A 24,053-nucleotide genomic window follows, 5' to 3' on the forward strand; every position below is an offset into this window, starting at 1 on the left:
AGCGATCCAGTTACGTTAGGCGCTCGTAGAAAAAGGAATTACGCCGGCGAACGTGAAATCTACGAGATCCGACCTAACAAACCGGGCTGTCCGCTTTTTCCTCGCGTTTCGACGCCGCGAAGGGAGTTTCTTATCGATACTCAATTTCCCGGTCTACTCCGACACGCGGTCATCGTGATCGATCTGATGATGGCAGGTGCGAATACGTCTTCCTGTCACCTACTTTCACGTCTATGAAATTGTGTCGCTGTTCCCTTGTTCATAAGCGCGTTCTGTCGTAAGAAAAGAAATAAAGGATCAAACGCGCGCGCGCGCGCTCGCAAGATATCGAAAATGTCAACGTAGAAACATATACATATGTGTCGCGTCGCACAGCGCGAGCAATAGAAAGTTCAGATATATTCGGGGTACTTCGGCAAGTTAATAAAAAAGAGAGAGAGAGAAAGGAAAAAAGATCCATTAATCGCACCAACACCTTACTGCTGCCGACACGCATTACGCAAGGACCGAATCCGCGACGCGAGTTCCGCGACTAGGGTAACGGTATTTTGCGCGAAGCAAAATCGTTCTGCATCGCGCGCACAGCCACGCAACGAAGCCCTGCTGCTTTAACGGTTCACGTGCCGAGGTTCAGTTCCAAGTGACGCGCCCCTGCGCGTCCCCGGCTTCCCTCCTCGTCGCAAAAAGATTCCGTCGCGTGTGTGACCACCACCTATTCATCAATGACATACCTTCCTTAGACGTTGCCAGCGGTCGTCTAGGGTAAAAACTAGAAGCGGGACGCGATAAACACCACGTCGTCGTTTCGTTGTCGTCTTGTATCGTCGACACGACGGACGACGAAATATTTGCTAAAGCTATATCGACAAAACATTTATTTCTTCGCGAAGGGAGACAGATCGACGGGTATGGGAAGGATCGCAACGTCCGAAGGGTTTTGTTACAAATAGTTCCAGGAGTCGATGGTCGAATTAATGGCGTCCGTAACAATCTGGCAGTTGTATATTTGTTTGTCAAATATAAGCGATTGGTTCAAAATGTAATTTGATAGATCTAAAACTGTTCGATTGCTGTTCCTGAGGTCGACTTGCTTTATTGAGAGGCAATGATGTAGGCTACCGAATTGGTCACGATCGACTCTCATTACCGACTGAAAATAGCCGCCGTTACTTTCGTTCTTGGATAAGAACAGTTGAGACAGAGCATATGTTTCAAATCGAGATATCAAAATTTGACTTGTGCGAGAGAGAACGATTTCTCATGAACTTAATAAATTTTATTGAATCCAAACAAATTTATTTGAAATGATCCAAACAAGTCAATGTTTGAATAAGTATGATCAATAATAGAGTTACTTTCGTCAAATAATATTTTTTTAAATTAAACAACAAAATTTTTGTTCAAACAAATAATGTTACTTATAAGCATATGTTGTTTCAATAAAGCAACTTTTAGCAATTTGCAATCAAATAAATACTAAAACTGAAGAAATCTTTTTCTCTGCGTATGAATTTATATTTTTAAAGAAAAGGATTGAGGGAAAATAAAATCCGGTTCTTTTTATCAAAGTATTTTAACAACTGATAGAAGAAAACATTATTTAGATAGAGCCGCACAATTTATGAAAGCTCTAAATTATTTAGCTGCGCAAGAAGCTAAAATATCCAGACGTGAAAAGTATCTTCTCATCAAGTATCCTCTCTGGGAGAAAAACTTTTGAATGAAAAAATACATTTTCTCAAGACCATATATCTTGATGCAAGAGCATCTGTTCTGCTTAAGTAAAAATATTTACTTCCAAGTAAATAGACATATTAGCTGAAATATATAAACTTTGTACTCTTATATTTTTTACATTTAATTTTTATTATTAAACTCAAATTGCTTTGTTAAATAAAAAAAATTTGATTACCTTGAACATAAACCTAGTCTAACAGTAAATATTTTCTAGAGCTGCAAGAAAAAAAATCACTTGACTTTGCATAAATATAATTCAATTAAGAAATTTTCGACTTGACTGCAAGTAAATAGAAAGCTATTAGGACCCGCCGAGTAAATAATTTTTTCGTTTCAAGATATTTTTCTCTCAGCGAAGAACTTTTTTTTTCTCTCAGGACAGATAGTGCGTCAAATCGAACTCTTATTTGGCCTACATCTACATGACAATTGAATCAAACTGCAATCTCACGGGCATCTAACGAGCGCGGAAGGTCATCGCGAGTTTCGGCAGCTGCGTGCGCGTACTCGTACGCGGCCACAGCGGGGATTCAATGATCGAAAGTGCCGGCGCTCAAGTAACGGTACTCGCGGCGAGAGAGGAATGCTCCCTGCATCGGGCCCGCGCCTGGAGCCGGATAAACGAGCGGAGCGTGCTGCGACCGCGAGCGGGCCTGTGGCCTTTCCGAAATGTACTCGTCGGGTCCTCTCCGCCAATCTCTCTCTTTCTCTCTCTATCTCTCTCTCCTCCCTCTCTCGTCGGCCTTTCGCTCGTACGGCCGGCTCGGCAATCGATTCACGTCCGCGAGAACGCAACAGTACCTCTGGCAATTTTCCACAGTTGCGGGGAAACTGTAACACGACGTCGTACTTCAATATTGAAAAATCGATGACGCGAGGACCTTCTTCCCGTCGATTCCCCGATCTGAATTCAAAGTTATGCCAACTACAAAAATTACGAACTTTCGGAGAGAGAAGAGACCCAATGTCCAAGTCGAACGTGCTCGACATTTCGACGTCTTCTTTGTTTCTCCGCGAGAAGAGGTCCGCGCCCGAAAGAGATAATCGCCCCGCGCATCGTTGGTCCTGGATCAATTCCGTGATTCACGCCCGCGACTCGTCGTGCGCCGCTCGTGAATTATTCTTAGAGAGTCCGATTTATAATACGGCGCCTTCAACTCCGCCGCGGATTAACGATTCTCGCCTTCCACCGCCTGCGCCGTTTGTCCGGCGTAGCGGTTTAATCGAAGTTCGCGAATTACCATCGCCGACCGCGATGAACATTTTAATACCGAACTTCGTCTGTCTTCGCGAGAAATTCGAGGAATGTCCCGCATTAACGAGACCTCGAGCGAGCTCGAGGTGAAGAGAGCTCTGGAATGGTACCCGAATGAAAAAGACCGCTGGAAATCCGCGCGAATGCGCCTTTTCCTTCTAATGACGCTTTTTCCCCGCGACAGTTTTAGACCGCGCCGCGAGCGAGTTTCGTCTCTCGCTCGCCAACTTCGGTGCCTTACGTAATAACAGTCTACCGATCTGACTGTGTAACGAGGCCGATCGATGGAAGTCGCGCATCATCAGCTTCGACTAAATTAAACGTATCGAATTAAACGTATTAGATTACCCCGGTAAGGGTATCATGATTGCGACTAATAGCGTAATTCCAATTCAATTATCCCGTTCCATATATACCTGTACGCGGTATTGGTTCGTAGAGTTTCTGCTCGCCGTCGTCGTGTCGTCGTTGAGCGGTACAGACCGCGTAGCTATTAGTTCTCCAGACTACTTTATTCTCGATACAACATTCACGACAGTGAAGGGAAGGCGACATGCATAATATATACGGCACAGATCCGCAAGGTTTCTGTCGATCGCCGCTAACACTATTATACTCGCGCGTATCGAACTTATAATTTTCACAATCGACAGAACAATCGTATAAAGTCATAAAAAAACGATGAAACCTTCGTACGATCGTTCCACTGAATCGCGAGGGGGAAAATTGTCGATTGAGATAGAGGAATAGCGGATTTATATTTTTTTATACGTACTGTACTTGCCGGACCAGCAACTGCCGCAAATCAGACCGACTTTCCCGCCCATCTTCCTCGCGATAACGAGATGCGCAGCTATCGTGAGGTCCTTGCTCCCTGCCGTGAATCTTATTAGCAGCGTGATCGACGTACTGTCACGCCACGTGTCTGTCATGGGCACAGTCGCGTCGCGAACGATTCTTGTCCGCCACGTGCGCACTACTACGTCGTGTCCCGTAATGTCGAGGGCAAATAGGCAGCCGCGATCGCGGCATCGGTGCAAGCGGCCTAAATCAACAGTTCTTTTTCCCTCGCACGGTTATCCGGGCACTCGACCAATTTGGATTGGTTTTGAAGAGCCAGGAGGCGTCTCGGTGAATACGCTCTACGTGGAAATCACTTCGCGATCTGTGTAAATTTGTCGAGGAAAATTTTAATGCGTTTCACGCGTGTGCGCAGAACTGCGCCATAAAAATCTCGACAGCTTCCGATCGACAGATTTTTCCTACATAGGTGTATCATGTTAATATTGAAAATTTCTTCAAGTAAAAAAGAAAAATTTGCTTGAATCGGAGAAATTTGTATATTTTTTTATACGATTAAAAAAGAGTTTTTCTGATTCAAAGATAATGTTCGGTTGTTCCTTTCGTTAGAATTAAAGAAATAGTTTGTTGGATATGCAACGCAAGTCTTTTTTTTAAAGTGAAACAAGTATATTTTTAAAACCAGAACAAGTGAATTTCTTATTATTTTTGTCAGTAATTTTTATAAATTAAAAAATTATTTGTTAAAATTAAACAAATAATTTATTCACTCTGAAAAATTTAATAACGTCATTTCTTGAAATCAAATAAATTTTCATTTTTCTCGAAAGTATATTCACTTCAGCTTATAAAAAAACAACCAAGTTGAAAAAACGAGATTTTATCAATTTATACATTTTAATCATTTTTTTCTGGGTGTTAAAACGTTTCCAGAAATATTCTCGAAGGTAAATGTAATTGCATCTATTAAATGTATCTACGAAAATAATGGCATAAAGCTAGATATTAGATACCATAAAAACGGAGGAAATTAGAAATTGTGATTTTATTAGAAATAGGTAGCTCTCAATCGATCGGGAAATTACTCGAATGAAGATCGCGGGGCATCGGTTATTTCGAAGGCCAATTGAGCAAGATCGGCAAGGCTTTACACTACCGTTCCGTCAGTACGGACGATAAAGTCCGCATATCGATCAATACCACCTGTCATGAGTTTATCAGTTTATTCGTTTATTGAATTAACAACAGATACCATTTCAATAGAAAAATGGAGGCACGTCGGTCTATAGCTCGGATTTTTTTTTTGGGGGTTTCTATATTCGCCGTTTCGTTTGTATGCTGTAAAATTTCAAACAGAGTCGAAATACCGATCTATTTCCACACAGGCCCAGCATTCCTGGATGGAGACAATAAAATTTATGTCGTAGTAATACATATATCGCTTTAACGTTCACTATTTTTAAATTTAAAATTCCGACGAAAGTAAATACAGATGTAGATACTACGCAGTAAATGTGTAATAGTAAATATGTTTATGTACGACTAAAAAAAAACAATAAAATCCAATTAGTACCTCGCGTTGATTTAACGCGAGAATGAATTAAAGTGTGTTTTTAAGCTCGGTCGGTTTTTGCTTCGATTTTCGTAATACTTCAGTACGCGATGTTGTTCGATTCCGAGAATCTGTCATCGCACGTGAAAATTTCATTCTCACGGCTCTAGTTTCAGGTTTCAGCAATTCAACACCGACGTGCCGTATACCTATATCTATGTCTGCGAGGCCGCTATATATTTTAAGACACAGCGGAAAACCTTCGCGTCTAAGAAATTACGCGATGCCCGCGATCCTTGTTCCACCACCGAGACGCGTAAAAATCATCTCCGGGTGCGCTTCTTACATCACGTAGCACGGTGCGCGCGGTCGTACTTAACGACCATCGCGCATCTTCGTTCGAAATGTCACGACCTCGAGTGAACTTTCAAGACGAATGTTTATTCGCGCGTATACTGCAGCTCGCGCGCGTATCACATAAATCGGCGGCGACCGTCCGTCGATTTATCCGCGAAATTTCGCGACGACCGATCCCGGGATTTCCGTTCCGATCGCGATCCAGACGCGACGATTGCCGCGAACGTCCGTTGCACGGTTTGAATTTCATCCGGTGTCAGGCGCACGTGTGTCACTCGCATCTGTCTGCCTTTCGCGAAAATTCCGAAAATGGATTGTGCAAATAGCGAGAGGAGAGACGGAGAGAGAGAAGGAAGGAATCGATGTAAAATCCGCAATCTGCCACGAGATCGTGCAACGGCCAAATAACGATCTCAATTAAGCTATCACAGTCACACGAGCGTGTACCGCACTTTATCACGAAACGCAACGTCTCTCTCTCTCTCTCTCTCCCGTTGGGATCTCCCGATCCATACACACGAGCTCGATCCCGATCCGCGCGCCGATCGATGCGGACTGGCACGCGTCCACGCCGCACGCGAGGAGTCGCGTGGAACCGCGTGGAGCGCCACCGACTGACTGACTGACTGACTCGCGACCGCTATCATCCAACCAAGCAGTCGGTTGGTCTGTCCGACCCCGTCTATGCGACTCCGTTTGATCCAAAGGACTCCGCGGCGGCGGGAACTGTTGCTCCGATACCAATCGAACGTGCCGACACACGTGGGGATGCCCTCCGATGCGAGAGCACGCGTGCTTGATACTGATATCGATACTCTCCTTGCCTTTTTTTCAACTGGTTCTGGATTTCCGTATGCGTTTAACGCGCCTATATTTTTTCTACTGGACGGATTTCAATAAACATTTGAATTTATATGCTTTTTGAGTCGCTAACTAAGAATCTAAAATCAAATTTTAAAAAATTTAAAATATTGTATTCAAAAAAATTCAAAGTCTGGTATAAACGGATCCGGAAAAAATTTTTTATACGAGGAATTACTTTCAGCACTTACATTTTTGAAAGATTTTATGGTTATCATAAATCTGAGATTGAATTTACTATTTATTTAAATTTACAGCCTTTTCTATTAATTTACGTGCAGCTCACTTAATTAAAATTGTGTTTTTTTTTTCATTTTAATTTCTTTCTAACTCAAAGCATATTGATTAAAATAAGAATAGAAAATGATAGTTTAGATCTTCAAAAGCGTAAATTGTATCATTTTTTATTTATCGGTAGCTAAATATAAAAGAAACATTAAAGAAAAAGGTGGGACGTATTATATATGTAAGGATCAAGATTCTCACATAAAATGTTGCAGATTGTACAATCTCACATTTGAAAAAAATATTTGCCTGATGCCAATTCAGACATTCTGTTGGCACTATTAAATTCGTAGTGTCAAATTATATTCAACTTTATTTCAGTTATTTTTTATCTGCTCGTAATATGCCGTTGATTTAACTAAACAAAATGGAACTGAACAATTTAACTCAAGATATATTAAACTTGGGTCAAATTTAGTTTATTATTTATTGCGTGCATATGTAAATATGGACGTTGCTTACTTTGAAACTCGAAGCGATTCAACTATAGGAATGTTTTAATTACACGAGGTTGTTCTTCAACCATTTTATACTAAAATAATAAATTTCGACGCACATGAAAGTTAAAAATAATAAAGTTTTATTTTATTGAAAGAATTGAAAATTTAACTCTTTTTTAATATTTATAAGAGAGTGATGATTGATCTTAATATCTTTGCTGTTGCTATTTTATTTTTGATATTAAGTTAAAAATCGCTGAAATCGATGAATTGACAATTGATAATTATCGACATAGCAGAAGCATTAAGTCAGCAATAGTGTTTGGAGGTGATAACTCCGGAATGGTCCTTATAATATGTCAATTATATACACTAATTTTCATTAATTCGCTGCTGTAGAAACTTTCTCTTGAATCAATAGAAACGATGTGAATACCGTAATGTAACAATATTTTCGATGAAGCACTGGAGAAATACCGATATGCAGAAGTTATTGATATCTTACTGAAGTTATGCATTCACAGTTCCGCTTCGTTAGCGAGATTTCGCTATTTTGATTTCGAGCTTCGTCAGCTCGCTGCCGGAATTAAATGTTCCCGATAACGGGTCCGGATTATCCATGGCATTATTTCGCATCTCGCAATAAACTTGGCACGCTTCGGGGCTATATAAAAATAAAATGTTTTAATCGCCGCGCCGTGCGGCATTCGTTGGAATCCGATACAATGCTGCTTCATTTCGCGAGGCTGCGCGATTAGTTAATCGAAATCGTTATTCTTTCTCTCATACTCGACGATTTTCTTCTATCACGCTATCAAATACGGAATTATCCCTCTCTCGCGCTATTTATTAACATAATTTCACTTCTTTTCGGTCTCTTTAAATTTATATTCAACTCTCACAGCGTTTAAACGCTACCTTTAAACATTTATTTTTAATTAAATCATAAGCACAATTTGTACAATTCATATTAACAAACGTTTAATAAAATGTTTTTTGATCAATTTGAAATAAAATTTTTTTTATCTAAAAAAACTTAATGGTTATATTGGACAATGTAACAAGTGTTCGTTACGAATTCGAGAATCATTCGCATCCAGTAGTTGTGCTTTCACACAGATCGATTGCCCTTTCGAAAAATAACGCTCATTTTTCGTAGCTCGGAATGTGATAAATGAGTCCTCGTGCTTGAACATGCTGTGGCTTTCGCGGATGATGAAAGTTTGATTTTTCGCCGAGGTCAGTGGCAGCCAGTCGATGAGTAGAACCGTATTACCGAAGTGCCAATCACAGGCGCACTGTGGTTGAAGTTTCGGCACTCAAATTAAAAGTAAAAACATTCTACTATTTTTAAGCACTGTTGAGCTAATCCAGTTTCAAAACAAAGAATGGAAATGAGATATATTAGAATCAAGTATTAATTAAGCGATATATTTCTCATTTTAAAGCTCGGATCGTTTAACGAGAATTCACGATTGAAACTGAGTGTGTTTCACATTATCCTCGCTCTTGTAAAATACAAAAAAAAAGAACAAATCGAATAAAACGTTTTGCTAGGTGGTTGCAGGAACAGTAACAGAAAATTGAAATATCCGTTATAATTTCAAAGATAAAAACTAATAAAGAAATGGGCATGCATGCAAATGTAAAATGTTTAAAAAAAAATCAAGTACGAGAATCGATTCTAGTTTTAAAATATTTCAAGGATTATGTTCCAGAATCTAGAAAACTAATCTTCATGTGTTTTTCTTATTATTACGATTGTATTTTTAACTTGACCAACAAATGTAAACCAACCAAGAATAAAGTATTCAAATGAAATCAATGTAGAGTTGATTTTCGACTCTTAAAATATTCAACATGATTTCGGTGCTTTAAAAAAAATAAAAATACTCGAATTTTGGTGCTTCGATGCTTACCATCGGAAATGTAAAATTCCCTAATTGCCATGTGTCAGAGTAAACGAGAATGAATTTCCGTAGCAGGAATAAAATCCAAATAGAGAAACACGATGCTCTATGTGTTATCGATGTTACAAAGTCGAATGACTCGCTCATGTTTTGCGATATACAAACGGAAAGTAAAATTGGCACTACTTTGGCATAAAAATATTTTCTGTGAAGTCTGAATATCTTTGTACAGAATATATATATATATATATAAAGAGGAATATTTCTTTTACCAAGATTATACCAATTGATTTCAATCCTGAATGAAATATATACATATACAATATATATTACCATGTGTTTGGATCAAACATTGCAACGTTCTGGCCGGCATCGGAAAATTTCAAACGAACTAAGGTTAAAAATACACGTTGCAATATCCGACTCGATGGAGTTCTCCCTCGGACTTTCGTTCGGTCGAACGAACGTCAAATGTACAAGTGTAGCAATCCATCGGGGTTGCCCCGATACGGAGTCGATATTATTCCCGTCAGGAATCAATTCTTTCGCCGCGGCTTCGAACCGAGAGCTCTTTCGCCCGGGCTCTTATTAATTCCACGAAATCTAGAACACCCATTGTGGGTCTAGCGAGACATTAATTATGGAGTATCGTGGCGTTCCTTCGAGTCCCACAAAGGGGAAACGTACCAGGAAGGAAAGACTAAAAAATTTCTCACGCGAGGCATAATCGATCGGCACAGCGGAGGGACCGAGAGCGGGAGAGAAACTCAATTCTACTCTCCCTCGTCGATATTTAACGATCCCGCGACGAGTCCAAGGTACAAGCAGGCGGGCCGTAGATATCGCTCGCGGTATTCCGTAGAATCCATCCACTTGAAGCGGCCGCGCGTCGTAAGCGCGTGTTATTGACCCCGAGACAAAGTACGGCGAACACGAGTCGTCGTCGTCGTCGTCGGCGGTGACGACGATATACTTATAGCGCGCACTTACGATATTGCGTTTAACGTGTTCTGAACGATGTCTGCGACAATGCAACAACGGACTTCCTACCCGTCGATAGTCTATACAAAGTCGTTCGCATGCCAACCAAGTTTTCCGAGCTGCAGCCTATCGCTGCCTGCCGTTCGCTATTAAAGCGCGTGACGCGCGCGAATAGCCGTGACGGCTCGAAAAGGACGTAGGGACGATCTCGAGAGTACACCAGCCGTCACTCAAGACTCCGTAAGGATAACGTTGCCTCTCCGGAGGAGGAATTAACTGACGGCGACGCTCCAAAGGAGAATTAATTATGGCGACTAATCGTTCTCGATTAATTGTCAGATACGCCAAAGGACGCGAACGAACGTTTAATCGGGACTAAATGAAATCGCGACCTCTTTACGTTTGAATTTTTATACCGGCCATGAAATAATAGACGATGCATTATAACGTCGTTATGTAAATTTTGCATGCTGTATGCTTTCCCTTTTTTTTTTGCCACGGTAGATTGTACGAATCGAAAATATTCCATACGCGAATTTATCGAGCCGTTTAGCATAGTTAATAACTGCCACATATAGTGCTATTACATTTTTTATTCGCTGAATAATATTGCACATTTAGAAAACAAATTGCGCATCGAGGAACATTTTTATAGTCAGGAAAAATGCATATCTATTCTAAAGCGACTCGATTTTATCTGTGATACTAATGCTACCTATATGTTAGAGCTGTCTTAATCATCATCAATTTGGTTCTTTCTCAATAGCGTACGAGTCATTAGAAACGAATTTAAGTTTCCAGGACAAGCTGAAAATGTGACAACTTACCTGAGAGGCACTACACTCGATTCGTTTCTTGCTTCGTTTATTTTCAGTTAGCTTTTTGTACAGTTTATGTATAACGAGCTATATACATATCTTAATTTAAAGTAATTTGATCGAATCTCTCTTAGTTGATTCAATAAACTTCTGAGATAATTAATAATGTTCTTGATGACGTACATTGTATTCCCTAAAGCTAGTTCCATTAATCTTTGACTTGATCGAGAGAGACATTTTGGAGAGAGCTACTTCGGAATTCTGTGTTGCCTCGCGCTGATGAAACATCGCGACGATACATTTTGGCAAATTGCCTAGGCAGTTGAAATTAAATGGTGTAACTGTATACCGATAGTTTTGATGATATCACCGTAAAAACATGGCTCGCAAAACAATTCACGATTGAACGTCGATTTCACGTGGATTATGAAATGAAAAAAATAACGTGCGCGTGAGAATGAAAGATTCTGTGTAAATGGTATCAGTTCGAAATCATTTCGCAAGAATAGAGTTTGAATCGATCAGAGGAGATTAAAAATTTGTTTGTTCAGTGCCCTTGAGCAGAAAACGTTACTCTTATCGCATCGATAAATGTCATTACTTACTTCGAGTCAATTAACTGGCACAACTTAATTTTAATGAAAGAATTAAATAGAGAACATAATCGTCTTGGATTACATACACCAATTTTTCGGCGGTAATGTAATAAACCTTAAGTAGTATATATATTCTTAGAGTATTATCACATACACTCATACGCACATACGCGCACACGCATACACCGTCGCAGCTTCGTGCTAACTTCCTAGCACAATAGCACTTTATTGCTATGTTTATTTTGTTGCTATTGTTATATAAATTAATCGTTCATTATTTTTCACGAAAATCCGATCTAGCCTGTATTCACCGTGACGAATAATCATGGTAAATAATGATATATCAAGCCGCGTTTTCAATCGTCTGGTAAACGCACTCACACTTACAGTCGCGCACCAGGCCGTGTTCCAAGTCGCATCGATCGTACAACTTCATCCGCGTCGCTCAAAGTTACGTCTGCATTATTCAAACCGATCCTAGGATTCAACAAACTCGTCCGGCAAAAACAATAAAAAAAAGAGAAACACGAGAGAAATGAATAAATGTGAACTGAATCACGGCCTGGTCCATAATTAACAAGGACAAAGAAGTGGCTGCATCGCTGTGCAAGCCACCGCAAGCGCAGGTACATTTGGTAGCGAAAATATCGAGTTTAATCCTAAAAAGCGAGCTTTAATTGACGTTTACTAATTAGATAGGTCACAATTATTTTTACATTTATTAAAGTTTATTCTTTATTTTTAAAAATCTAATAAACAAAAAAAGTTTTGATATGTGTATTTTTGGTGCTTAAACAATAAAAAAAAAATCTATTTTGCAAGATATTCTAAAACTATATATACCAAATATCTTTTTAATCATTGATAATGTAAAAAAAATGGCAGTTGTCTTCTTCGATCTGACGTGGCTCATTTATCGAAACATTTATGAAAATTAAGACTTTAGGACAAACGATAAATCTTTTTTCAAGTTTCACTATGGTCGCAAAGTCTATGGCGCTGAAAGAATATATCTGTGGAAGCATCCCTTACACAACAGCTTCTACTATTTAGGATTAAACATCTATCGCAATAGATTCCGTGGTCACATGAGACGAGAGTCAGCCGGTCGGTCGTGTGGCGGTAGTCTGGCGATTTGGAACACGGCCCCGCACAGTCACTGCCTGTACACCCCAGCGTTGTTGAGGAGCCACTCACCTGCAGCCCGTTTACACGGCTCCTGCCTCGGTTCCTGCTTCTTGATCGGCACGTTCGTCGACAAGACATCGCGTACATCCGCGATATCGATTGGCTTTACGATAACGTTTACTTGCTCGTTGTCGATTGTACCCATTGTCGTTGTCATCGTCATCGTCGGCGTCGGTGTTGTTGTCATTGTCACCGTCGCCGTCATCGCCGTCGCCGTCGTCGCCACCGTCGTCGTCGCGACGACAGCGAGCCGTGAATCGTGCACGTCTCCAGGATGTTCGACGACCGGCAACCCTCGCCCCGAGTCCGCCATCGAGGTGCGCTGCTGCTCCTGGAGTAAGCAGGCGCTCGACAACAAATCCCATTGGCGGAGCTTCTCTCGGTCGAGCTCGAACGACGTCGCAGACATGCGAACGTCCGAGTTCGAGCGAGCCGGGGGAAGGTTGCCGTCCTCTAAAAAATGATTCCTGTCCGAAACGGTAGGCTTGTGATAGGTCTTGTTTTGCGGATCCCATACGTAGCCTCCCGCGCCGATCACTTCCATCGACAAGGTCTCGTAGGTGACGTCGTCCTCGTCGTCATCCTCGATCGATCGTTTTCGCGTATGATCCTTGTTTGTCCTGCGCTTGACTCGCGATCGTTCACCGCACGAAGATTCCTCCGCACTGTTGTCCCTGCGCAAAGCGACGCTGTCGTTCACGTAGGTCGCTCCGCGAGTGATTCTACCGCGTGACTTCGCATCATTGGATCTTCCAGGTCTCGGTGGACTATCCAGATTATCCAAAGATCTGGCGTTTCGCAAGCTCACCCTTCTCAGACTCTCGCACCAAAGACTGTCTTGCTCCCAAGGATCCTCAGAATTGAAACTAGTCATGGCGTTATGACTATCGGACGACGGCAAGTTTTGCAACGTTGCTTCGGCCTGGCTAGTCGAAGCCGTTGAAGCCACTGTTGCCGCTGTCACTTGCGCTGCCGCTGCTCGGTTAGCTCGATTTCGCTGTTCCACTAAATTTTGCAGGCCGACGTCGTCGAGTAATCCCTCCAGAGATCTTGACCGACGATGAGACGCTTGTGTGACGTGCATCGGTTCCACGTTATCAATGTTACCTGAATTAACGGACTTGTCTCTGAGACCGTGGGGATATAAGTTTCTAGCCTCGGGTAGAGATACATCTGGCAGTGGATCAGTGGATTTCACTCGGCGCAGCGTGTCGGCCTCGTAGAAGTTTCTCTTGTCCACGAGGGCGGCCTTGTTATCGCTGAGGAGTTGACAGGTCGTCCGTCTTAATTCCGCGGCGATACGTCTGGCCTCGTCTATGTCGTCCACTTGAATCTGTCGCGGCATTTGCCGCGCAATCGGATTCACTATACGACCGATATCATTCCGCTTGTTCAAGCCGATCGCCGCATCATCCCTCTGATTGTTTAGTTGAGGCAATCGCGAGGTATGGCCAATCATCGGTTTGGTCATCTCCATGTCCACACTATTGACACTCGCCTGGAGGTCAGAATAGTAATAGGGTGCTCCAGATTGATCGCTCTGGGCGCGCTGCTCGCCAGCATTCGGTAAATATGACTGTTGTAGAGCAGAGGTAGCGATTTGCATCGGCATCGGAGCGGGATAATGACTCGAATCTTGGCTGGAGGTCGATCGATGATTCGGCAGCACATGTCGCACACACGCGTCGTGACTGGCGGATCTCGAGTGATTCGGGAACCTTTGCTCGGAATACGCGTTGACGTTCTGTAGCATGCTCGTCAGCGTGCTGCCGTGATTTACTGAGGACATAGACGCACTTATGGGGGAGTGCATCGACGATTGCGCGCTCGCGGGCCTTTGACAAGCCATGGACGTTGAAATGGACGCTGTGGCCGACGCATTCGAGTAACTGGAATCCCTGCTGTGAGAGACTGGCAGCGCGCTAATGCTCGGAGACGTGCTCTGCATCCTGTGAACACTGTCGCGTGACGGTGGTTCGCTATCGGATCGAACGGCCGGTGAACCGCGAAGCGGTAAAAAGCTCGCGACGTTCTCGTAATGCGCGTCACCAGTGAAGGACTGCGAGTGTTGATGGGTCGGCGGTAGATCCGATACTCTCATGGACGGCAAGCTGCTCGCCGAACCGGTCTTATTTTTGCCGGAATAATCGAACGGCCGATCGAGATTGCTAGACATTAATTTCATCTTTCTCGATAGATCTTGGCACGTAGTCTTCTGCAGCTTATCGACCACCAGCATGTTCTCGTTGAATCCGTAGATGCTGTTGTAGCTCAGATCCTTTGCGTAAAGATCCACGTTGAACGCATCTCTAGCTTGTAATTCCTCCAAATACTGATCAAGATCGATGCTCGCGCCGTCAAAGCGACTTCCTAGTGATTCCAATTCATCCAAACTGTCTAAAACTTCGCAAACGTCGTCGCTGACCGGTCTCCTCTTTAATTGTCTGTGCCGAGCTTCCTCCTCCGGATTTCTGAGCTCGATCGAATCGCTTCCAGACGCGCTTTCCAACGATATCCTGCTGTCTCTAAAGGTGGAGCTCATGGTAGCGTCGGAAAATCTTGACGGTGGCCTATGCGTTTCCACCTGACCCGCAGGTTTATTCCACGATTTTGGAGAGTCGCGATTCAACGCGTTATCCTTCGTCGTAGCCACCTGTGGCGAGCCTTTCTTTATCTCCAAGGATTCCTGCATGTCCAACGAGTCCAAATCGTCCAGCGGCGGTGGAGAGGTCGGTATCGGCGGCGGGGATACGAGCTCACTGTCCGATGAGTCGTGTAATTCTGCGATCACGTTACGACTAACTCCCAGATAATAAGAAGCCGGTCGGAAAGTATCAGACAGACTAAATCGCGGATGCCGTGGCGCGTCTATGGAATCTAGATCCTTGGACGACTCGTCATCGGCATCAGAACTATCGGATTTGAGTGCCGTCAAGATGTCGGGCAGATCGCTCCGCGAATGCGGCGAATTCTCACTGACATTGCTCTTTTTCATCGAGGATGCTTTATTGCCGTCTTCGTCCTCCTTCTCGGACAATTGATTCACCTCCATATATACCGGCTCTATCTTGTTATCCGACACGCAGACAAGTTCGTAGTGGGACATGTCCAGCGTGGAATAATCGCCGGAATCGTGCTTTCCGTCGTTTTCGTTCGGTGCCAAGAGAGAACGATTCATCCCGTTCTGCGCCATCTCCACGTACGAGCTTTCCTCGTGCAGATTGGCGAACAAACTCTCCATTATCTTAGGATTCGGTCTATCATCACTGTTAGGATCTAGTATGGCTTTTCTGGGAGACATGGGAAGGTAGTGATCCTCGCAATTAATGTCATCCTGTTTTAAAACAGAACTAAGAAGATCGTTATCGATGGAGAATTGGTCGCTGTGCGTCAATAAGGATTCGGTCATACTCGTTCTGGCACAATTAGGGCTCGGGATAATATTTAAATCGGTCGATGGCACGCATTCCGTTAGACTATCCTTCGAACTATTCGTTTTGTTTTGATTCAAAGATCCATCGGAATTTTGCATTTGTACAACACCCGTATACAAAGTATCTAAAGCGAAATGTTGCATAATTTCGCTATTTTCGATGAGTTTCTCCTTCTCATCGTCTCTATCACGACGGTCCAAATTATTTTCACTGTCGTATCGCAACGTTTCGTTATCATCGTAATCTCCGTGATGCTTCGATTCTTGTCGTTTCTCGCATTTTGATTGATTAGCCTGTTGTGATTTCCGCTCGAAGTCCGCCAGGAGATCTTTGACCGACTTGTTACTGTCAGTCGAAGCTTGCTTAGCATGTCCTTCTTCCACGCTCTTATGTTTCGAAGCATTCTCCGAAGCATTTGCGTCGGTCAGAGCGAAACTACGTACGACGGAGGGCGTCTTGTTTGCGCAATCGAGCTTTGAGACGTGAGCCTCGGTCGCCTGCAATGGCGATACCTTCAGTGGCTCCTGCATGGTCAACACCTCCTTGACTGGACTGGCGCCATCCATGTTCTCGAAAGACCTGATTCTGCATTGCACCAAATTCATAGTCTCGAATTTTTCACTCTCATTTTCCACTTTTGATGGCGCCGGTACTTTCTTAGGATTAATGTACTGATAAGAGAACTCCTTTATAACCTTGCTCTCGTCGATGCCGGGATCCCACTCATCGTTATCGTCCTTGGAATCCCACTGTACGTTCTTTTGAACGTGCCAGGATTCGTTGATTCGATACAAATTGTCGGATTTGTTGCCTTCGATCTTGCCCGTGCTTTGTTGTCCATCATATTTCTGTTGACCGTAAGCGGTCGACGTTTTCAGAATACCCAGCGGTTTCTTCGGGGTCTTGTGCTTGATCGCAGGGTCCTCCAAGACGGCCTCGGATTCCGATCTTCTGGATGACGACGATTGCCTATCCGCCGAGGACGATGCGTAATCGTACGCGTAATCGTTTCTCATCATCGGCGGAAAGCTGACCTCGTCATAACCCGCGTCCGGCGGTATACCACCCAGAGAGGAGAGCGTGGCCCCCGGGTTCGCTTTGCGAATGTTAAGAGTTTGCGACTGCGAGGTCTGATTAACGCTCATGCGGCCGGTTCCGGGTTTCGTGACATCCTGGACGGCCGACGTCGCCGTCGATGACCGATCGTCGCCGGCATGCCGGGGGCTCCTTCCTGCATGCGAGGGTCTGCGCGAGCGCTTCCTCCGGATATCTCCCAGCTCTGATTTGTTCGTTACAAAACACAAAGACACGAGTACGTCCGTTACTTACGAGTATGACTGTATGTGTTTCGCATATGAAAGAGAAACAGCCTCATTTATACATTCCCGTTTCTATACCCATTAGATAATTTTAAGCAAACTCGTTAAGCGCGACAGCGACATCGATGATCATTGCATTGACCAGCACAAAACATTCATTTTAATTATGTATCTTAATTATTAACAGTTAAAGTTAAACTTATATTTATATTCATATTCATATTAGTACGTTAATATTAATATTTGTATTTACACGGCAGTTACTTGAAAGGATCTTATACGTTTCGAAAGTTTACAGATCAGATTTTGAGAATCGATAAGATTTAGAGAATAAATATTAAAATATTAAGAATATAAATTTCTCGTTGCGCAATTCGTAATTGATCATAGTCGATGCAATGATCCCGACAATCGATTGACCAACTTTGCGGTCAATCGTAGATAGTGGACACGCGAGCTGGAAGGTAGCGATCGTAATTGCGTAACTACGACAAGTAGTGTTAGTGAAATTCTTTAGCATGCCATGCTGACCCATATTCTCTACGATAATCTGATTACGATCGATGTTAAGTCGCATAGGATATCGATACTCGATCACTTGGACAGGTAGGTTTTAAGATTGTTAATCGTTCCCATTCACCAGCCAGCTTAGACCCAACAGCAGCAGATAGAAGGAGCCCCACGGAGAAACGCTCGCAGATATCCAGATTTTTAATGTCCTCTTGTTTCATCGTTACTTCACATTTCGTTGAATTGATATAGTTTCGTTAATCGTTTCCTCGACGATTATGTTAGAAAAATAAAAATGAAGGAAAAGCAACTTGGATTTTGCAACGTTCGCAATTCGTGAGGAATAATTCAGGTGCCTTGCATTAATTGCATTTATTCGCATAATCGGAAAAATATTTTTTCGTTAGATTTACAGTTTTCTTTTTTTTACATATCTCTGATTGAAGTACAAACATGCTGGTAATTTTATTTACAATGAAAAGAAAAGGATGAACGTAAAATCGCTTGACATATTTCAATTATACGTAACGAGTAACATTCACAAAATACGGAATTCTCGACGTGCGTTTTTGAGAAAAAAAAAAAAAAAATGTTTTTGTTTCCACGAGCAGATATGCACATTATTGGATTCTTCACCGTGTTAGCAATTAAGTACCATCATGTTAGAATTTGGATTATTTTTAGCTTAGGTCAACTATCTACTTTCTAACTGAATACACCGCAGACAGGGCGCTGTCGAGGGACTGGTGACGATCAAAATATTCGGCATAAAAATTCATTACAATTTTCTTTTCTTTTCGAAGACACTGTAATTTGTTCGCGAGACACTCACAAGCTTTCACAACATTTCTTGTTTCGAGCAAGAGTGCACATACCCAGTACACGCCCTCCCTCCCAAAAAAGAAGTAATTGTCCGCGCGAGCTTCAATATTTCGACCGTGTCCCTCGTTACGCAGGGCGACGAAGCTACCATTTAAATAATAAGTTCAGGCGAGCTAGCCCTACCTTCGTCATCGCTGGAATAGCTGTTGTAGCGTGGCACGTTGACGGCGGTCCGACGGCCATCCGAGCTCTTGCTCCTGACATGCGAACGATGCCCGTCCTCCCGTCTCCGGGAGTGACGACCCTCCGCCACGGCGGCCTCGTGCGCTGCCAAATCCAGCAGCGCCTGTTGCTTGTAGTAACTCGAAAGATCATTCTGCGTCCTGCCCCGATTGGCTGAGCCAGACGGCTTTCGCGTCAACGGAGATTGCAGCATACGCTGCTTCCATTCTAATAGCCGCTTCATCGACTCTTCGCGCTGAAAACGCATCGTAACGCAATCCTCCCATTAGCTATCCGATCGATATCGATTTCAGAAAATAAATAAATGATAATTCTTGATAATGGGATTATGAAAAATTATTGAAAAAAAATAAATCAAAAATTTATTAATGAGTAACGTAATAGCAATGACAGCGACTGAATGAACCGTGGTGAAAGCAAAGATGCGGGAGAGCCAGGATGACGTAAGGTGTAGCTATGCAACAGATATATCGTGAATCATACTTGTCCACCGATGTTACCGACACGCTTGTCTTGTACGAGCTGATACGAGCAATGCTGATGACCTACCTGCAGCTTTCTGATTCGAAGAAATACATCGCTCTATGACTCATCCCGGCCTTTCCGGGATACAAACGGAAAGCGAATTCAGAGAAATTTGTTTAGAAATTTTTGGTAATACATTTTTACGTCGTAGAATTTTCGAAGCAACACCAATATGTACAAATAACATATTTATTTCATTCGAAAGATAAATTTGATATTTATATAACTTTTCAATTAACATATTTATTAATTCGATTTTTATAAACTAAGTTTCTTTAAAAAATAAAATAAGAGCACGCCGGTTTTCCAAAAAAATCTTTAAAAAAAAAAAACGCGCCTGTACGAAAGCGGAAAGCGGAAATTAAAGATCCTCTTACCTGCTGAATCTTGCGTTCACCATCCCGCGAATCCTGCTCGGAGGACCTCTCGGCGTAGTCGTCGTCGTCGGGATCAAGGGCGGCGGGATGCCGTGTCCTTGGCAGACGCGCCGACGCCGATCTGCAGAACTGCTGCTGCTCGCTCCATCGTCTGCCGGCACCTGCGTGACCGGCGTGACACGTCTGAGCGATGTGAGTCCCGTGGGCACCGTGACCCGCTGCTCTACCCCACCCGTCGTACTCGCCGCGCGGTAATCTACGAGGGATCGTGTTGTCCTCACCGTGTGTCAGCGTCTCGCGGCCACTCGCCTCGCAGCTTTTCTCGCGCAACGATCTTCGGAGTTTTGGATCGGCACCAATTATCCTGATAAGAAATAAACGTTCGAGCATGCGTTTCTTTTTCCAAACCCAGTTTATATTGCACCGTGTACTATACTCGTGGTCCGATAGGATGATGTATTTTAAATTTAACACAAGTACCGTGCCGATTCGTAAAATTTGTAAAAGTGTATCCTCGACACATTTAACATTCTTTTACTCTGATATTTTTCTAAACTACAGTTTTGTTATTTTAGCTTTTTGAGAAAAAAGTATTTTGTAGTGCCGATAAAGTTGAAAAAAATTCAACTGGTGTACGTTTAGTTATCTGTTTTGAATTTATATATTCAAACGCGCGCGCGTTTACATTTTTTTTAAATACGTAAAAAATAACAACGTACAAAAATACAAACGTACGTACGCGCATGCGTACTTGAAAATATGCGTACACCTTTCTTTTTAAGTATTTAACTGGAATTTTAGAGGGGTCCTCCATACGGTTTAATCATTTATTCGGACGATGTACTGTGACTCACTCGGAATGTCTCTGCGTCAGCGGCTGAGCGGGCATCGTGTGCTGCTGATGTACGTGATCCCGCTGCGAGCGTCTCAGAGCGGGGCAAGTGGAATCCGGCAATGTGGATATTCTACTTTCATCGCTATTATCGCGAATACCCGGCAGCTTCGGCTGCATCGTGACGCGCGAGAGGGACTGATTTCTCTGCTGCTGATAATGTTGGGGGGTCTGATGCAGATACACCGCGGACTGCCGCATCTGCGCCGCGTATCTAAGCACAAAGCACGCGAAATACAGAATAAATATCTGTCCTAGATATCGATTTTTATTTTCTCTTTCTCGATGTTTACGCCTGAAACGAGCTAAATAATTTATGTGCGCCCCCGTACCTTTCCTCGGAGTAGAAGTAACCGTCATTGGTCGTGTCCGACGGATTAACTATGTCTAAGCTGGATTTAGGCCTCTGCGGACGCCTTTGTTGATCCGGGAGTCTCTCGCATTGCGTGGGTTGTTGCTGAGGCTGTCGCCTTGCTGCCTCGTACTCGAGGAAGTCCGCGCTGTGCGGTCGCGGCGGCGGTTGAGCCCTAGATTGCCTCACCATTGCCACTAAAGAAGACGAACGTCCTTTTTATACTACTGCGTTTTATTCTCGGGTTGATTGGGCAACGTTATTCGACATTCTTTGTAACGTATCTTTTATGCATACAAAGCGTAAAAAGAAAATGTTGAATTTTATCATAAGAATAGGAATACGCAAAAAAAGAATTCAGATCTCTTTCATCATTGCAATTATTGTAATACCACGATCATATAAAACGGGAGAGTACCCAGAGAGTTCTGTATAAAATTATTTTTTTTTAACTTCAATAAAAGTTTCTGAAAAAATCATCTTCAATAAAAGTTTTATGACCTTGTCGAATTAATATTTGGTTGTATTAATTAAAAAAAAATACGTTTGACCTTTCGACAGACATTAGAGGAGTTTAAAATAATGATCTCGTTTTTAAAAGCAATATCACTTCGAAGTAATATCACAAGACATACTGGAAACTGCCAATGGCGATACGACAGAAGTTATCAAAGAAATTATTCCTACTTTTTCAGTGGGATTGTATTCTCTTCGTGCAACAATGCATACCACCGTCACTGTGTGGAATTTTTCAAACGTATGTTCTTGACAATCTGATAAGAAAGCCCCGCTCTCTCGCTGTGGCTCAAAAGGACATTGTTAAAAACATATTCGCGTAAAATATTTTCATTTTTATTCTCCGGAGAAGATACCGGCTGGAATGAAATGCCGGTCTTACTAATTACGAGCGCCTTTGTTGAGATCGCTTAAGAACAGAAGGTAAAGTATACAAAAGAGTTATACACAAAGACTCACTGTTCGGCGGCGTGAGGGGAGAGTGCAGTTGCTGCAGAAGCTGTTGTTGCGCGTACACGGGTATGGGAATGGGCGCCGGCGACGCGCCCTTGGTGTAGCCCACTGGTCCCGCGGGTCTCTGATAAAGTTGTGGAGTGCCATAGACCTCCTCGTAGTCGCCGTTGCCGCCCCTGCTGCTGGTCCTCGGTTTCGCGCTTCGACCGTACGTATCCGGGGTCCTCCTCTCCGTCGGTTGGGCGGTCTGACCGTAACCGTAATGCAGACCCGATCTATCGATTCGCAAACTCTGCTGCGACGGCTGATTCATCCGCGTGCCGTAGATCGTATTGCTCCTTTCGTAATCGGACATCGGACTTTTGCTCGTCACCGTCACGTCCGGCGACACCGGGCTCTTTCGGTAATCCATATCCGGCGATGGCGTCGAGTACTCGGTAGACCCATCAGTCAGTCTTCTAGGCTTCGGCGGTGCGTTCGCGTATATCGGTTGTCCGAATTTTGTCCGAGGCATAGGCTGCATCGTCTGAACGCTACCTGAGCCAGGATGCGGCAGCTGTTGGGGCTGCTGTTGCTGCTGCTGCTGCTGCTGTTGCTGCGGCGACTGCTGGATGGCCATGTGCTTGTGCGACGACTGATGGCTTAGATTCGAAAGCGCGTTCTGATGCGGCAAGTGATGATGAAGCAACGCCTGATGCTGATGCGAATGACCCGGCTGCAGTTGCTGCGACGGCAGCAAATGTCCGTATTGCTGGTGCTGCTGCGGTTGCGGCTGAGAAGTGCTGGGCTGGCCGTACTGCGACGACTGCACCCAACCGTTCATCATCGGATGACCCGAGTCGCTCGCGTGATTGTTGTTGCCGGAATTGCCGTTGCTGTTGCTACCGCTGAGGTTCGGGAAGGAGGCAGTGTTCGCGCTGTTCGGGCTGGAGTTGTTGTTGGAGGCATGGCTCGGGTCGTCGCGCGACTGAAAACCGTGGAAGCCGGAGTCGCTGTCGTCGGCGCTCTGATTCAGGATCGACGAGATCGACGAGACGCTAGGCCGAGCGCTTCGTTCGCCGTCCTGCGCTATCTCTATGACTACCGCAGCCTCGCCCGCACTGGTAAACGTAAAATTAACAAATCGTTTAATATTACTTTTAATCCGCGTTATTCGACATCTGGATCTTTCATCCGCCGCGCTTACAGAAATGCCGAGATTAATGAAAAATATCGTAATTAAACGCAACAGATCGCGAGATAAATATCGTGTCGATCCAGCTTGAAAATTAATATCAGCTTCATATGAATTATTAATAACATTGCCAGGTACATGTGACATATAAGTAAACAAAGAGGGATTAATTTTAATATACATTTTCCTTCGCGTTCTGATAATTTCTCACGTTACTAATTGCAGAGAAATTAATTTTCTCAACACTATTCCGGAGCCTAGAACACGTTACAAGTCTAACGTTTCGATCCTTTCCTTTTTCGGTCAAGCAAATAGAGTTTTAACTGCAAGATGAACAAGGACAAAGCTCGTGAGAAACAAGCGTTCGTTGTCCGCTGCTGCGTCGGCGTGTCGCTGACGACGTGCTAATGGACAACGGGGCCAGCCCGGGCTCATCCACTGACGGTGGATCTCGCGGGTCGAATAACTCTCGAGAAACTAACTAACGAGTTGGTTAGTTACACCGCGATAACGCGCGAACGACAGATGCGCTGCAACGACCGCATCGCGATACTTTCGTGTGCAAATAAACGCCGGTGGCCGTGCCGTTCCAGTTTCCTATGTGGCGCATCAAGGGGACGTTCATCGTCACCCCGTTGCAATGTCGGGCTAATTT

General features: G+C 43.6%; 1 protein-coding gene across 20 annotated transcripts in view; it reads right to left on the bottom strand.

Annotated features, from left to right (window-relative positions):
* Nucleotides 1-24,053, bottom strand: part of LOC105199142 — a 168,539-nt gene that overhangs the window by 32,666 nt on the left and 111,820 nt on the right. For all 20 annotated transcript variants that reach the window (XR_005574203.1, XM_039446226.1, XM_039446227.1 and 17 more), the window contains 6 exons: nt 22,231-23,324; nt 21,236-21,452; nt 20,866-21,117; nt 20,012-20,375; nt 19,050-19,344; nt 12,791-17,494 (listed from right to left, as the gene is read on the bottom strand). Coding sequence is in view for 19 of the 20 variants with exons in the window: in XM_039446226.1 (XP_039302160.1) it covers nt 12,791-17,494; nt 19,050-19,344; nt 20,012-20,375; nt 20,866-21,117; nt 21,236-21,452; nt 22,231-23,324 (6,926 nt within the window). In the remaining variant the exon portion in view is untranslated. The remainder of the gene's footprint in view (nt 1-12,790; nt 17,495-19,049; nt 19,345-20,011; nt 20,376-20,865; nt 21,118-21,235; nt 21,453-22,230; nt 23,325-24,053) is intronic.

This window comes from Solenopsis invicta, chromosome 2 (assembly GCF_016802725.1).
Source record: "Solenopsis invicta isolate M01_SB chromosome 2, UNIL_Sinv_3.0, whole genome shotgun sequence".
Classification (NCBI taxonomy): domain Eukaryota; kingdom Metazoa; phylum Arthropoda; class Insecta; order Hymenoptera; family Formicidae; genus Solenopsis; species Solenopsis invicta.